At 39.3% G+C, this 18066-nt stretch overlaps 1 protein-coding gene across 2 annotated transcripts in view; it reads left to right on the top strand.

Annotated features, from left to right (window-relative positions):
- The window catches only part of LOC144668400 (RNA polymerase II elongation factor ELL), a 93431-nt gene that overhangs the window by 56730 nt on the left and 18635 nt on the right, over positions 1–18066 (top strand). For both annotated transcript variants that reach the window (XM_078530409.1, XM_078530408.1), the window contains exons 5-7: positions 1269–1534; positions 10010–10134; positions 17704–17818. In XM_078530409.1, coding sequence (XP_078386535.1) covers positions 1269–1534; positions 10010–10134; positions 17704–17818 — 506 coding nt within the window. The remainder of the gene's footprint in view (positions 1–1268; positions 1535–10009; positions 10135–17703; positions 17819–18066) is intronic.

The following is an 18066-nucleotide window of genomic DNA, read 5'->3' as shown; positions in this document are numbered from 1 at the left end:
ATAAAAGTCATTCTCATGTAAAAGTCAATCTCATGACTTTCGGCTTTAAAAGCCATAGGTTTTCACTCTTCTAGTTTTTAGGGGATCAGAAATCTCACAACCAAAGGGTTATGTGGGATTGGGAAGAGAGAAGCCATTGCTTTAAATGCTTGGGCTACAACTGGAAAGGCAAGAGTGAAACCGACCAAAAACTACTCAACATGGGTAATGATAGCAAAAAAATAGGTCCTAGTTGTCATAAAAGTTAAAAAGAGACAATTATAATGATGGGTTAGTAGCTGAGATTATAAATGCGGATTTATTTTCTTTTTAAGAAGGGAGAGAATATTGCCTGGAGCTTTACATTGTGCAAGAACATAAGGGGGAGGTGGTGGTGTGGTGGTATTGTCATTGGAATAATAATCCAGAGAGCCACGGTAATGCTGTGGGGACCTGGGTTCAAATCCCGCCACAGCAGATGGTGAAATTTGAATCTAATTTTTAAGAAAAAGCCTAATGATGACCATGAAACCATTGCCGATTGTCGTAAAAACCCATCTGGTTCGCTAATGTCCTTTAGGAAAAGAAATCTACCACCCCTTACCTGGTCTGGCCAACATGTGACTCCAGATCTGCAGCAATATGATTGACTCTTAAATGCCCTCTGAAATGGCCTGGCAAGCCACTCAGTTCTCAAGGGCAATTAGGGATGGGCAATAAATGCTGACCTAGCCAGTGATGCCCCATTCCATGAATGAATGAAAAAAAATCACTCAAAAACTGTAGCAAAGGTAGGATATTTTTATAAAATGCAGTAGAAATGTAATTACAGACTGGTGTTATTTTTGCAGCAGTATATAGTTAAGAATATTGAGCAGAGGATCGGGATTTGAAAGGTTTATTTAACAGATGTCAGCTCCCTTTTATAATGGATTTAAGAACTATTTAAATTAATTTGGCAATACCTCAGCTTCCTAGCCTCTAATGATCACCTTGTCCACTCATTGTGGCCCAAACCAAGCACTCATGTCAATCCCTCGAAAAAATTACCTGTGTAAAAGTCGACCCTTTGACTTTTGATCTAAAATATTGGTCCCAAAATTTCGACTTCTACATAAGTATGTGCAGTCAATCTTATATTGTATTTGTGGTACATAAGTCCATTCAGTAGTCTACTGATTCATCACAGCCCATTGGAATCTTTCCTTTATATAAAGAAGGCATTGTTAATATTTTTTTTGGTTATCCAGCATGTTTATCACCATTTAAAATCCAGCTTTGCTTCCTAGGTGTACGAAAGCCAGTCCATATTCGAAAGCAAGCTGCAAGCCCAGCTGCTGATGGTATTCCGCTTAGAAAACATTCTCCCACCATGAATCCATGCTTTGGGGTGAAGAAAAACCATGCCAGTACAGTTACCCAAAGGCCTCTTAAAGATCGTGTCATCCACCTTTTGGCTTTGAAGCCATATAAAAAGCCTGAATTGATTCTATGGTTGGAGAGAGAGAAAGCAAATCCAAAGGACAAAGCTGAACTTTCATTAGTATTGGACCAGGTGAGAAAAACACAAAGAACTTGAATTTGTATAGCGTCTTTCCTAACCTCAAGATGAACCAAAGCCAATGAAGTATAGTCACTGCTGTAATTTTAAGGAAATGAGGTAGCTGATGTGTCCACAGCAATATACTAAACATCATTGATATAGATGAGATAATCTGCTTCGGGAATGTTGATTGAGGAATAAATATTTTCCAGAAAAGCAACAGGATCTCCTGGTCTTCTTCAAATAGTGTCATGAAATCTTGTAGATCCACCTTAGAGAGGAGATTGCGTATCAGTTTAATGCATCATTGAAAAGACAGCATCTCTCATCTTTGAAGCCATTATCTTCTAACTGAGAGGCAAGAGCGCAATCACTGAGGCATGAAGTTGGAAGTCATTGTAATCTAAAAGATGTCCAATGAAAAGGGTAATCTGCTCTAGCTGGCTTATAGTAACTAAATTCAGACAAGACCCAATCATTCATGTTGATAACTATGAATTGTAATAATGTAACTTTTAAAAAAAAAAATTGGTCCTTACTATGAATGTAAATATTGCATTTCTAATAAGGCACTACACTGTAGTGTTTAAGTTGCATAATTCTTGCACCAAAATTTAAGACCGATTTTAGTGGTTTTGCACATTAATCTATTTATTTGGTGCTGTGTTTTTCTGAATTTGAAAACTTGAAAAACAAAAATTTCAGCGCTTTTTAAAAAAAAATTACAGAAGCCAGACGGCATGATCATTTGAGTGTAGCATCCATTTACTTCAGTATAAATTTACAGTACGCTGGGGATAATCATGAGTTGGTTTTGCAAGATTGTGGAAGCAAGAAGGATATATCCTTTGGTGTTAGGAATGTTTCATCAAATCCTATGGTGAAAGTGGAGCCGTGATCTGATTTTTAAAGCAGAAGATATTGTACAGCTCCCATCTCAATTTCAACATAAGGCCTCGTGAAATGGTCGTTATTAATCTTGATATGAAGAAAATACTTCTCTGCCTTTCCTTTCTCTTGAACCGTTCATCTTCTTTGCCTCAGTTGACTCCCTGTTCCAAGGTCTTGTGCTGTGCCATTTTTAAGCCGCTACTTTTGCAGGGAATGATTAGAGGTAAATTGTAGTCCATGTTTCCTTCCTATGGGGAACTGTTCTTCTATAGTCCACCTGTAACACAGCAAATAATTCAAAGTGGAGGAATGTGGCACGTTGTACAACTTGGTGTAGTGTCTGTTAGTGTATTGCCAAATATTTTTATAAAATTATTTAGTGGAACACAGTTTTCAGTTTGTCACTAAGTGTACCGTTACTGTATGTTTTTTGATAAGATTGTCACAAATTTGAATGTAATTCTCAATTTCCTGATACCTTTCAGCCTGTGCTATTTTGTAGAATGAATTGCTTTGGTTGACCTAGTTTGTGGCTTTTAAACAAAAACACAAAATGCTGGAAAATATCAGCAGGTCTGACAGCATCTCTGGAGAGAAAGACAGAGTTAACGTTTCGAGTCCATATGACTTTTTCTCCAGAACTAAAGGGAGGTAGAAATGTGGTGAAATGTATACTGTTTAAGGTGGGTGGAATAGGTGAAGCTGGATAGAAGGCCAGCGATAGGTGGAGGCAAAGGAGGGACTGCGAAAGATGTCATAAACAAAACGTCAAAGCATTGTTAATTGTGGTGGTACTGGCTAAAGGAGGTGCTAATGGTGACATTAAGAGTGGAAAGCAGAATGTGATAATGGCAGGAGCAGGGTAAGCACTCTGGAAAGTGACAGATGGCCCTAGTGGAGGTGGGGTGAGGGGAAGTAAAGGGGCAGGTGTTGCACCTTCTGCGATTGCATGGGAAGGTGCTGTGGGAGGGGGTTGAGGTGTTGGGGGTATTGGAGGAATGAAACAGGGTGTCCCGGAGGGAATGGTCCCTATGGAATGCCCATGGAGGGGAGTGAAGGGAGGGACTGTTCCCCCCGGGACACCCTGTTCCATTCCTCCATCACCACCAAAACCTCAACCCCCTCCCACGGCACCTTCCCCATGCAATTGCAGAAGGTGCAACACCTGCCCCTTTACTTTCCCCCCTCACCATCCAAGGGCCCAAATGCTCCTTTCACCTGAAGTAGCGCTTCACTTGCACTTCCCTCAATTTGGTCTGCTGCATTCGCTGCTCCCAATACAGTCTCCTCTACATTGGGGAGACCAAACGCAGACTGGTTGACCGCTTTGCGGAACACCTTTGGTCTGTCCGCAAGCATGACCCAGACCTTGCTGTCACTTGCCATTTCAATACACCACCCTGCTCTCATGCCCACATGTCCGTCCTTGGCCTGCTGCAATGTTCCAGTGAAGCTCAACGCAAACTGGAGGAACAGGACCTCATCTTCTGATTAGGCACTTTATAGCCTTCCAGACTTAACATTGAGTTCAACAACTTCAGACCATGAACTCTCTCCTCCATCCCCATCCCTTTTTGACCCTCCCCTTTTTTCTATATTCATTTTTATATTTTTATTATTTATTTATTTATTTCCCCCCACTTTCATTATTATTATTTAAATTTATTTCCATTTTTATTCATTGTTTTATCCCCAGCTTTTAGCCTTATGGATCTTTTTTCCCACCACTGTCCCCTCCCCCCATCCCACCTCCACCTCCACTAGGGCCATCTGTCACTTTCCAGAGTGCTTACCCTGCTCCTGCCATTATCACATTCTGCTTTCCACTCTTAATGTCACCTCCTTTAGCCAGTACCACCACTATTAATAACGCTTTGACCTTTTGTTTATGACATCTTTCGCAATCTCTCCTTTGCCCTCCTTTGCCTCCACCTGTCGCTGGCTTCCTATCCAGCTTCACCCATTCCACCCCCCCTTAAACAGTATATATTTCACCACATTTCTACCTTCCTTTAGCTCTGAAGAAAAGTCATATGGACTCGAAACGTTAACTCCGTCTCTCTCTCCAGAGATGCTGTCAGACCTGCTGAGATTTTCCAGCATTTTCTGTTTTTGTTTCAGATTTCCAGCATCTGCAGTGTTTTGCCTTTATCTCAGTGCAGCTTTTAAACTTGTCCCATAGTCATTTCAGTGTTTTTTTAAAAATAAGCCATTCAAATTTTAATTTTATTTTCCAATTCCAAGTGTTCAATGAATTTTGCCTTTGAGTTTTATAAACCAAAGGGTTTCAATCATATAACTAACTCCACACATATTAAAAAAAACTCTCTGACTCTTGATGCTGGAGCAATTAGTATGTTCACATATTGTTCACATAAGATGTTCTTCTAAATGCTTTACAATGTTACAAAATCACCTCTTGAGAAAATGTTGCAGGTGTTCTGGTTCGGCTGAGCAAGGGTTTAGTGGAAATCTATTTTCAGAAGTTACAGACGCTCTGACATGCTATTAAGAAACCTTAAGAGAAAAAAACAAGATGCTAATTGGTAGATCACATAATTAATTAACAAAAATTAATTTCAAAGGGAATATAACCTGGAGGAAGAAACTCCTTGCCAATAGGAACACGCGACAGCATTCAATACTTAACTGCAAATGGTATATGTAGCCTGACAACAGAGCCACAATGGACATGATGTTTGCAATTCCGCTAGTTTTACCTGGCTGTTCTCTGGAAATAACTTACAGTCCATCTGTTTCCAATTTAATTCAGAATTGGTTTAGTTGACATTTTCATGATAAGCGTGCTTGTGCACGTAAACAACTCCAATCCTTTCACCTGTGCCTGTTCACAGAATTGCTGCCCCAACTAGAGGCATCGCTGTACAATGTACCCCTCTACTAGTACACAAACAATTGCTCTCTTTTCTTTCTCACTTATGTTTTTTATCGTCAAAATTTAATAATACTTTTTACCCAATGTGCCTTGAAGCATTTAACCATTTTCAAAGATGTTATTCCAATGTACTTTCTATTACTTCTAATAGATAACTATTCAGTGCTCCCTCCACTCTGTGACCAGTTGCTCACATCTGCCGACCATTTTGTGCTTGTGGTTTCCCAAGTTTTACTTTCTATTTTAAGTTTATACAAAATTCTCCCATTGTTTACTTCTCCCAATTCTAACTCCAATTCTAGATGTAATTTTAGAAAAATTCCCAAGCTCACTCCATGAAAACCCCATTTGCACTCATCGCATTCTCAAGCTTAGTCCCTGGCCTGAATCCTCACTTAGGTTTTCTGGCCCTACTCAATAGAAGCATTGCTACTGCCCAAATCACTTTTTTTCATTTGCAGCCCTGCTTAAGGAAATCCCTTTGCCGCCTGACCTGTTGACCGATCCCACTGTTTTACTTCCTTGCCCTGCTCTGGGAAAACCCTTATAAAACCCTTATGTCACCAGACCAATTGACAGGCTTTGCCAGCCATAAAGCATTGCCCTTCAGCCCTGAGTTCAGCTTGTAATGCTGGCAATTCAGGCCAGTGCCCACCTTCACACCAGCCTTGCCAGCCCCAATATCCCCCAGTGTCAGTTGCTAATCCTGCCTCCTTTTTCTTCTCCTTGTTTGCAAGATTGTTCCTTTAAGAAGTAGCTGTATTATTTTTTCATTTGCTATAGTTTCAAAGAAAAGAATGCTATCTGTCATGTTTAAAGTTACTTGGTTTCTAATGTGTGTGGAATAAAAATTACTGAGGAAGCTGCTTTATGTAGAGGAATAACAGGCATTTCATCACTTCTAACAAGATTCATCATCTCAAATCAATACATGCAGGTACTTGTTCTGAGTGACTGATGTAGACAATTGCAGTTAGGATTTATCTTTTTACAAATGATTCTCTTGTGTTCACGTCCTATGAATTTAACTATTGCTTTACTTTAATCCAGTTCTAATCCAACATGCAAAATGTATTAAAATTCTTATTTTCCTATTATTCTTAATGCCTCAAGTACATTTTGATAATGCAAAACACTTCAACAATAACTCTAATGCCATTTACTCTTTCTCTATTTGTGTCACAAAAACAGTTAAAAGGCATCGCATTCCCAATGACCAGCATTGTAGGAACATCACTAGGCTATAACATTTCCATCTCTCACACAGTGTCCAGCTTCTTCTGAATCTAAATATGTTTGCATAGATAGGCAAATATATAAAATATCATAGATATGCAAAGGCATTGCATACTCTTAAGTATTTTCACCCGATAGATTCAACATCTCAAGTCAATATATGCCTGTTCTGAGTGACTGATTATTGTAGACAATTGCAGTTAAGATTTATTTTTTTATTTACAAATAAATTTAAATTGTGGAAATTTAACTAGTGCTTTACATTTTATTTATTTCATCAAGCATGTTGATCACACTTGGGCAGTATTACAAATGGATAGCCAACGTCACATTAACACCAGATTGGCTTAAATATATTTACAGAACAGCAGAAAGTCGTTTTGGACTCATTAGGAACCTGCCAATAACAAAAAAAAACGGATTGAAAAGTAATGGTAAAAGGAATAAGTTTGCCTCTATTCAATCTCAGTATGCACCTAATCACAAATTATGCTTTTAAAGGGAACACCAGAAGTGGGGAATTCCACCGTAATAGCAAAGTAATAGAATATGCATCACTTTGTATAAAGCCCTAATCTTGTAAAACTGCAGATTTTCCCACGAGCTGGAGGGATGTACTGGTAGTTTAGCTTTTTTTGCATCAGGATTTGTGTACATAATATGGAGTTTTTAGTAATTAATTGTTTTTGCATAGACCTGGACAACACAAATAATTTGTAGACCGTAGTGTATTTTTTTCCAGGTATTTTGAAAACTAAGATATTGCTTAAGTTGAACCATTTAAAATCTGAAAGCCCTCAGGAGCTATCAGAATAAGTCTGTATTTTCTATCGTTTAATGGTGTTCTTGTGGAACCCATTTCAAATGCAGCTTTTGGCAAAATGAAGTTGATGTTTAATATACGGCATCTGCTATCTGTAAGCATAGCTATGCTGTGTGGAATATCTAAATTCAAATACCATATATGTTAAATAGTTTGTGCAAGATGTGCTTCTGTCCGCAAACCTTATTTCCGGTTGCACAGCTTATATCAACATTTAACATCGAGAATCCCTAATTAAAATTTAAAAACTACTATTTGTTATCTTTTATTTAGAATAGCATTCTCAGCACTTAATTATTTTCCTGCCGCGGGTTCGTTGTTTTTTGAAAAAGATTGAAGTTTTTTTTCACCAAAATTGAAATTTTTCACCCAATATAAGGTTTTTCAAAACAATTTTTAACATGGAAAAGATATTACACAATGACATGAAAGAGGAGATTTATATAATGCCATTAGTGCCATTACAGCACATTTTACAGCCGGTTAACTATTTTGAAATGTAGCTTTGTTGTTTTGTGTGATAATATAGGAGATGATTTGTGCAAAATGTCACAAACAGCCATGAGATAAATGACCAGTTAATAGTAGTGTTGGTTGGAAGATAGAGCTTGCTTTGATGCTTTCATGTATGTAATCGGAATTGGCTTATTATGCTTAGTGATACCTTTTATCAGCAAAATCGCAGCTTTTAAGTCATTTTGATCTTTTTTTAATTATCAACCAAATACAGTATTTGTATATATAACAGTAAGCATGTGCTCCCAAATTATTAGCTTTAGGGAATTGAGAATAAGTGTATGATAGTTTGGCCAGTTGCTTCCAGATTGAAATCTGCTGTGGAAGTGTTTCAGCTAGTGGAAATAATGTAATATATCCCATTATAAAACGTTAGTGTGTATGATCAACCCGACATAATATCAATTTCAAATCTTCAAATTTTAGCTTAATTAAAGCATTTAATATAAAATGGAGTAAGTTTATGTAAAACGTTAGTGATTATTATGTCTTATCAGAATTTTGATGGATTGTGGTGATGACAGAGACGCCTGTGTCACTGGTTGAGTCGAGTAATCTTGCAAAGTATATCATAACGCTCTTTGTAAAAAAATTTGTTCTAGGGGTGTGGTTGGTACTGGCCACATTATTGCCCCTCCAATTGTTGGGCTGGATAATGAGTTCAGTGTCAGGAGTGCTGATCAAGATGAAGCAAATGATTCTGCCTGGGATGACATTGAATTCATTGAGAGTTGTTGTAGCTGTGCCCATCACATTCCTCATTTTAGCCTTGTGGTTGATGTTGAGGCTTTAAGGGGTCAGGTGGATTTGGCCCTTTTGTTGTAGCAAGTATTGATATGATTGTTCCAGTTTAGTTAGCAGCCAGTGGTGTTAACGGTGGGAAACTGGGCATTGCTGCTGCTGTTGAAGCTCAAGGGGATAGGGCTTGACTTTCTTTTATCTGAGATGTTTATTCCAGCCACTTAGCATATGCTACCTGCCATTTTTCAGCCCAAGCCTGAATATTATTCCGGTCCTGCGGTCATTGATGTGGGCCGCTTTATGGTCAGAGGAGTTATGAATGGAATTGCCATTGACCAGCCTCCCTCCTGACCTGATGATAATTGGCCGGGTTAGATTTATCCTGTTTTTGCGGATAACGTACACCTGGGCAGGCTTCCACATTGGCCTCTGCAGCCACTCAACAAACAAACTCACCCACTCAGCAATTTTGGCTGAAGATGCTTGCACTCTATCTGGTCTTAACCATGAGTGAGGCAGGTGATGTTCATAAGAATTCCCTCATCCTGTTACCTGCCGAAGTATCTGCCTCTATCCTCGCATAAATTTACTTTTTTTAAACTAAGTGTTTTAATTGAGCTGAAATTTGAAGATTTGAAATGTCTCTTGCGGAGAGTTGATCATACACACTAGGGTTTTACAATGGAATATATTACATCGTTTCCACTAGCTGAAATCCATACTTCTGTAGCCAGTTTCAATCTGTGAGTTAGTTACCATGCCACTATACATTTATTCTCAATCCCTTAAAGCTGGTGAAATGGTAGGGCTGTAGACCTTGCTCTGTGTTCCTAAAGTGGCAACCCATCTCCTAATAACCCTCTGTGCAAAAAAAACTCCTAACCTCACCAATTTGTTCTCTTGGTGATCTTAACTGCATGCTCCAACTGGCTCCAATATGTTACATTACGAGTTCATTTAGAGAAATGTCCTAATATACAATCAATGGTCAGGATTGTAGAATGAGCAATTTGCTGCAGTACATTTTAAACTCAAATAATTATCTGAGCATGAAGTAGGTTTAGCCTGGTGTTGCAGTTACTTTACACTGCATGGGGATATTCTTGTGCTCTCCCAATTAAGAATATAAATTTTAATTTTATTTTATTGAAATTAAACTTAATATACTTTATTGTAATCCTTATTCTATTGGAACTTACTCTGCAGCAATTTTAAAAAACTTTTTACATGACTTTTTGTTTCCCAATCATCCATGCACACAAAAACCTACTTTGATTAGTAATTCCGGTAAAATGTCATTATAGTTTCAAAGCCTCTCTTTCGGCATCAACTTGCTCATTTGGATTATTCTGCTCTAAGCATGCATTTTACATTCTTCCTATAGGTAGCAAAGTTAAATTCAAAGGACAACAGTTTTACACTAAAAGATGAGCTCTACAAGGAAGTCCAACAGGATTGGCCTGGCTATAGTGACGAAGAAAAGCAATTGATTCGAAGACACCTAATAAGGTAGACTTCTATACATATATTCTTATATAAGCCTTCATAAAATACACTTCTCTCACGCTTCAGACCATGCACTTCAAAACGTTGGAAGGTTTTTTTCAAAGAGGAGAAGACCCGCCAATTCATGCTAAGTTTTCAGACGTTAATTTAGCCTCTCACCAAGGCCTGGAGTCTGGGATTTATAAGCTGCTGCCAATCTACAGAAATTTTCCACAGCAATTAGGCTGTAATTGATCTCCAGGTGTATCTATTTAAACACGTTCCTATAGGCCTGAAAAGTGGGGAAGTGGTTTACATAGGTATATCTAGAGATTAGTTTGAGGCATTGACCAGACTAGCCACAGTTCCTCTTTAGCAAATAGATGTCAAACCAGTCTATGCCCGAGCAATGTCATGTGAGCTCAGTAAGAATCTCTCCCATGATATTGTTTACCCTTAATGTTATGAATTCTGGCTCATAATGATAGGTATTATATTGTAACTCATGGTGTAATGTATTGCTGCTAAGATTAAGCTATGTCTAAACCAGCCTGTGTCATAACGTCAAGAAGCTAATTGTTATTGATAAAAACAACTTCAAAAAAATTTAAATATATTTGTCACACTCGGATATGATTATTGACAGTGCCCCCTCTGTGGGACAAGTAGTGCCCATAAAGGAAGGTTCCCCCACCCCAAAGGCTGCCATGATTCAACTGCTAGTCTCTCCGGCAGCGGAGAGTCCCCCAGCTGCTGGTAAAATAGCAGAGGCAGGAAGAGGCCCTTAATTGACCACTTAATTGGGTCGATTGGGCTCTGGCCTTGGCTCGTTGTTTGCTGATGCTTAATTCTGAATTGTTTTTCTTGACAGTTTTTGTCAGTGGTGGCTTCCCATTGCCTTGCAATCTCAGGGGCAGGGTGAGGAGGCAGGTCCCAAGTCTACCTCAGCCAGAATAGGAATCAAACCTGTGCTGTTTGTGTTATTCTGAACCACACACTAGCCATCCAGCCAACTGAGCTAACCAACCCCGTATTTTGATGGTATGCCTTACAAAGTAACGACATGCATTTCTGCTGTTGTGTTAGTTAATATGTAGCTCTACTCGATCCTTGAAATGTGAATACAGGTACCGAACCCCTTATTCGGCGTCCCAAAATCCAGAAGGACCCGAAAACCAGCTACATTCGAAGCTGTTGCCCTGGGTAGCAATTTGAATAAAATAATTTTATTCTTTATTTTTCATACTTTATTTTGTGTATTATAAGCACATGCTAGGCGTAGGGCCCAAAATCCCCGAATCCAGTTCCGAGCTTCCTGGATACAGGGTCAGGTACCGGTACCTTCATTTTGGTTGAGTGACTAACTATAAGTTATGAAGCACATTAAGCTGTCTGGATTTTAAACTAGTTTAAATTATGTAACTGTATATCAGACTATAATACCTCCTTCAATGAATCAGATACACCCAGGAAGGTTTGCTGTCTTCTGGCCATCTCTACCTTGTCACGGTAAAATAATCAAATGCACTGTTGAAGCATTAGATGGTTACTTCACTAAGAACTTGTTTAAATGAAATTCCATCTTCTTTGATCTCCATCAGTTTAACACATTGAGTCGTGAAAGATGATCACAAAACACATCTACGTTTTAGCACCAGCTTTGTAACTCTCTAGTTTCCTATGTGTCCAGCATTGCAATAAAAATATAAAGAAATCAGGAACTATGCCAAAACATCTGAGTCATCAAGGATGTGAAGTTATAGTTCACATGTTTTGTCTGTGAAAGCCCTTTAAATCTGTCAATGGGCTCTGTGGTTAAATTACAGTTTACAAATCTCATGCCTGGGACTTTCCAGTATCTGTGGTTAACAAACTGTTTGTGTTCTGTTTACCATAAAAGCACACTTTACCAGAAAACCTGTAAAGATTTATACCGGTAAGACTTTCCCACAGTAATTTGTGTTTGTCTGGATTCGTCGAGAATATTTAAGACAGTCTGCCTTCTCAGATCACAGGTCACTCAGTCGACATGTGTCATTGCAATAACACAGTGAACACCCACAACTGCTGTGGGGCATGTGTGTGTTAGGAATACTTGTTGAAATGGTAGACCTGATGTGGGCTTCCTCAAATCTTGAGTAAATGCTGACTAAGTGCACATTAATAACAGAATGTAAGCAAATGTAAAGTATCAGGTTAGAACAATTTATTTAGCCAATGGAAAACAAATTGCAGGCATTCACAGTTCAAAGATTGAGTAAATCTATACATTTTCACATTTCTGCAGTTGTATTTTTCTTTATTCATTCACGGGATGTGGGCTTCGCTGGCTGGGCCAGCATTTATTGCCTATCCCTAGGTGCCCTTGAGAAGGTGGTGGTGAACTGCCTTCTTGAACCGCTGCAGTCCATGTGGTGTACGTATACCCGTAGTACAGTTAGGAAGGGAGTTCCAGGATTACAACCCAGCGACAGTGAAGAAATGGTGATAGATTTCCAAGTTAGGGTGGTGAGTGACTTGGAGGAGAACTTCCAGGTGGTGGTGTTCCCATCTATCTGCTGCCATTGTCCTTCTAGATGATAGTGGCCATGGGTCTGGAAGGTGCTGTCTAAGGACCCTTGGTTAATTCTTGCAGTGCATCTTGTAGATGGTATACACTGCTGCTACTGTGCGTTGGTGGTGGAGGGAGTGTATGTTTGTGGATGTGGAGCCAATCGAATGGGCTGCTTTGTCCTGGATGGTGTCAAGCTTCTTCAGTGTTTTGGGAGCTGCACTCATCCAGGCAACTAGGGAGTATTCCATCACACTCCTGACTTATGTCTTGTAGATAGTGGACAGGCTTTGGGGAGTCAAGAGGTGAGTTACTCATTGCACGATACCTAGCCCCTGACCTGCTCTTGTAGCCACAGTATTTATATGGCTAGCCCAGTTCAGTTTCTGGTCAATGGTAACCCCCAGGATGTTGATAGTGGGGGATTCAGTAATGGGAATGCCATTGAATGTCAAGGAGCGATGGTTAGATTCTCACTTGTTGGAAATGGTCATTGCCTGGCACTTGTGTGGCACGAATGTTACTTGCCATTTGTCAGCCGAAACCTGGATATTGTCCAGGTTTTGCTGCGTTTGGACATAGACTGCTTCAGTAACTGAGGAGTTGCGAATGGTGCTGAACATTGTGCAATCAGCAGCGAACATCCCCACTTCTGACCTTATGATGGAGGGAAGGTAATTGATGAAGCAGCTTAAAATGTTTGGGCCGAGGACACTACCCTGAAGAACTCCTGCGTTGATGTCCTGAAGCCAAGATGACTGACCTCCAACAACCACAACCATCTTCCTTTGTGCTAGGTATGACTCCAACCAGTGGAGAGTTTTCCCCCTGATTCCCATTGACTCCAGTTTTGCTAGGGCTCCTGATGCCACACTCAGTCAAGTGCAGCCTTGATGTCAAGGGGAGTCACTCTCTATTAGTTGTATTTTCACTTTGTAAGGTGTACCACCAAAACATACAATAGTCTACGTACCTCATGGTCACACTCGTTATCGTTTTTTGTACGAATAAGTAGTTTAGTTTCCATTAAGTGTCAGGGAATTTTGTACTAGCTTTTGGCCTGGGTAGCTAACAGTTATTTGTTGCCTGTTTTCCTACTTTTTTGTGGAGATACGATTTGGTAACTTTAATACTAAGTGTACATTAAGTAAACATTCTTAAACACCTTTGCAGGTACAAATAAACAAAGTAAATGCTGAATTTTTTTAACTTATTTTTTCATCATTCAGTAAATTTTGTGTTTATGAAAGTGAGAGTTATTAGTGCTGGGAAATGGAACATTTTTCCATTTTGGTTACCCAGAGTCAACGCCAAACAATCCTAGGGTGGGTCATGTCTGAACACGATGATTTTTTTTTCTCCATCGCAATATGCTTCTGCTGAAATCTTGGACGAGCACCATTGATTGCACTAGTCAAATATTTACCAGTTCCTGCAGAGGTCACCCTGCCGTCCCTCTGATTGAGATTCCCAAGTTCAGGGTGATTTTGTGCTGTGAGTAATGCTAGAAATTCTTGCTAACAGATGATGACACAAAAAAACCCATTAGTACTTGTTACATTTTAGATTAATAGTTCCTGAGTAGTTGCAGTTGGAACCATTTATGATTTATTCAGGCAATTTTCATAAGTGATCTGATTTTCCTTCACATTTTACCATTGTTGCAATTGCCATTCCATTTTAAACAATCACAACAGTTATGGACGCCAAATCTGACTAAACACCTGACCTATTTCATGAGCTTTAACCTTCCTTACTAATTTTGCATAAAAAGCTTCGTGGAATTCTTTTGATTGACGAGGGAGTCAAGGGTTATGAGAGACAGGCAAGAAAGTGCTGCTAAGGCCACAATCAGATGAGCTATTACCGTACTGAATGGTGGAGCAGGTTTGATGGGCCGAATGGCCGCCTACTCATATTTCTTATGAAATTATGAATGCCTTTTGAAAATCCAGGTAAACTATGCGTATTGGATTGCCCATGTCCTATAGCATAGTTACCTCTTCAAAAAATTCCAATCGGTTTGCTAGGTGCGGCCCTTTAATTCGAAAGCCATGCTCTGCATATCTGTACTCAAGTGTTCATTTACAGCATCATGTGTAACGTTTTCTGTGTTTTCCCACTATGATTGGTAGGCTAAGAGTTTTATTACAAGTGTTCTTGTTTACTGTTTTGAGTATCTGAACTACGTTTGCAATCTTCCAATCCTCTGATGTTATTCCAGTTTTTATGGTGTGCAATAAAGTATCAACCAAAGTATCATTAATTTTCTCCACTTAATTTCTTGAAAACCTATAATCGTCCCATCTGATTCAGTCTTGTTAATATTAAATTCTTTCAGTTTTTGCATAACACATTCTTTACTAGCTTTTAAAAGCATGAGATGCATTTATTATGATGGAAACTTATTAATGTAGTATTCCTTTGAGAAAACAGTTGTGAAAAATCCATTCACTATTTTTGCCATTTCCTAAAACAGCTTTAGTGGTTTTACCAATTTGTCCCTTGTTATGGACAGGAAGGAGTTTAATTTTAGCAGCGCTAATATTTCCTCTCAGCACCCGTCCGTAAACAGAAAAATGTTTTGATTTTGATTTCTTCCTTTATAAGTGGTGGCATATTTCCCAACCCCTCAGATTTGATGTGATCCAATTTCTATTAATCCCACAGCAAACTCGAGATAGGGTGCACTCAGAGGGTTAGTTTATTCACACACATCAAAACGTAGGAGGGGGTGTCGCTATGTAGCCCCCTGTGCAATCATACAATAAGCGAGGGATAGAGAAGGTAAAATTTACAGGACAAAGACCAGAGAATAAAGAATTATTGTTTCATGTGAGTCCAGAGTCCAGAATCAAAGTCCAATGGTGTATTCCTTCACAGAGGACAGTAGGTTGAAAACTGATGCTGGATAATTAACTTTTCCATGTGAAGATGACTTCCATGATGAGATAGGCACACACAGATGAATTAGTCTTGTACTAATGGTATAGAAGTTCCAGTAGAAACCATGTAGATGGGGCCAGGGATTCAAACCTGGACAGAGCCCCTTTTTTGTGCTGCTGCATGGTAGGTGGAAGATGGCAAACTGATTTGCAGTACACCAAGACAGTACATGACTGGTTCTCCCAGCTAGTGGGTTCATATGATTCCCATTTCTCTGCTTTGGCTTTGACAAAGGGTGTATATTCCTTTGTCTGGGTTCCTAAGTGTGTTAATGTTCCAACCATTAAGAATTTGAAAGGAAGGTTGCAGGGTGCTTCGTTCCAGCAGACGACTCGGCTCTGGTTGTCCACACTTGGCTTATGGAATGTAAATGACCTTTGTATAATTCCCTTTCAATGTGGCCTCTGCAACCCACAGGGGTTGTTGGTGTCTCTTCAGAGATAACAAGGTGCAAATTTCTTTGATACTGCCAGATGAGCTCCTATTGTTCAGAGGTCACAGCCAGACATGGCTTCAGTCATTTTAAAAGGTCATTGTCCAATTTTAAAATTTTAGGAATTAGCCATGGTGATATATATAAAATATATATAGCGTGAGGTCTTAGCCCCATTATACCTCGCTGAACTCATTATTTCATAGGAATTCTGAAGGATAAGATAAAGTACTTTTATGAGAACATTGGTGCAACATAGTTGCTGAAGAAGTGACTGGAGTCTATTAGGTTGGCAGAAAAGTAAACTGAGCTAAAAAGACAACTGCAGAAAGATGAAGTGAAGAAATGTAGAGAACTGTTATTTTTGATATAGAACAAATAAAATACAAAGACAAAATATACATTACAATAACAGAAGTCCATGAATTGTTACAATATACCCACAAGGACCAGAACCAAGAACAACGTACCCTTGTCCAACTCCTCCTCCTCCTTCAGGTGCATACCCTAAGAGGGCATTCAAGACCATGGACTTACATTGGATTGGTCCATGATTATGCTTCGCAAAGTACTGCAGTGGTTTGGCATTGACTCCTGCAATATGGCTGACCAGGAAATTCTCCCGCTCTTTACCTCCTGCCATCAGGCATATTGGAAGGATTTACAGGCTGACAATCAAGCTGATTGGCCACATTGTGCGCCTGTGGCCATGAAGTCCTTAAGTGGGACTTGAACCCAGAGCTTCTGGCCCAGAGATAGAGATGCCACCACTTCTTTGTCCAACTAGAAGTAGTCAATCCATTCCTAAGTCGGTGTTGAGTCTACATTACACTCAACCTGTGATTTTGTTACATAGTTGAAGCATTGAAGGTTGAGCTGGCTTTGAAACCTTTCAAGATACAGTTCTTGGCACGCTTTGCAGCTTTCAGTGACAGTGTTCAACGTGTTTGATATTGCTTTCATCAGCAGTACCTTTTATTTTTGCTGAAGCCTGCAGTTTTCTCCCCCCGCCCCTTCTGAAGGCAATGAATCATATTGAAGTAGAGTTCAATGGCTACTGGCATTGTAGCAGATTCTGATATTGCTTTCACCTAAATTGTGCAAGTAAACCTTTGGCAAGGATCGCTGAATAGTGATCCAGATCAGGGAACCTTGCTAATTAATGATCAACTCACCAGCCTGGTGGTATTTAGGCCAATTGTAGCATTCCTATCACTTTGGTTGCAATCAGTTAATAATGTGGTTTGCAGACCATAGATTTACTGAAGAACTTTACCGGTTGATATGACTTTAGAAATTTTCTGTTTTCTAATTAGCACCATATGGCCTGTAAAAGAACATTGCACCGATCATGAGGATTTTTTCCTCTTTCTGTCAATTGCACATGCTTGTTCACATTGAGCTCATGCTGTTGCTCTCATCTCTGCTGCCTTCAAAGTGCTGTAATGGTGAGATTCATTTAAAACCATTTGTATTAAAATAGAAATTTAAGGAATATGAAGAATATTGTAACTCAGTTCACATGTATGATGCAGAAGATACTGTGTAACACTTGTTCGTACGCAGTACTGAATACAGCAGCATATTTGACAAAGCATTAGAGCTGGGACTCTTGTTTATTTGACATTTTAGACCACCTCTAACCAATGTCTTTTTGTTGTAGGAAACGGCAACCATCACATTCTAGTCAGACCAAGAGTTTTCAACTCAGTTCTCCATTCCAGAAGTCCTCAGGGGAAACTTCACCACAATCGAGCCCTGTCAAAAATTCTTTGTTGGTAAAAAGTCAAATTTATGATTGTTTTTATGTCATTACTATAATTTCCTGCAGTAACCAGTCTGCTGCAACTAAAATATATGCTCTAGATATTTGGGGAGCTCTATTGAGCTTTAATAGAATGGTTGCCTTGTTCAAGTTTCCTTCGTATTAATATGTGAAGTTTTAGTGAGAACTGGGATGTCTTTGAAAATGCCAAAATGAACAAAAATGGAATTTGGGCTACTTTAAAGTGTGAGTGGAAGTGGG

This window comes from Cetorhinus maximus, chromosome 26 (genome assembly GCF_964194155.1).
Source record: "Cetorhinus maximus chromosome 26, sCetMax3.hap1.1, whole genome shotgun sequence".
NCBI classification, from domain to species: domain Eukaryota; kingdom Metazoa; phylum Chordata; class Chondrichthyes; order Lamniformes; family Cetorhinidae; genus Cetorhinus; species Cetorhinus maximus.
This window is presented reverse-complemented; position numbering and strand designations above follow the sequence as displayed.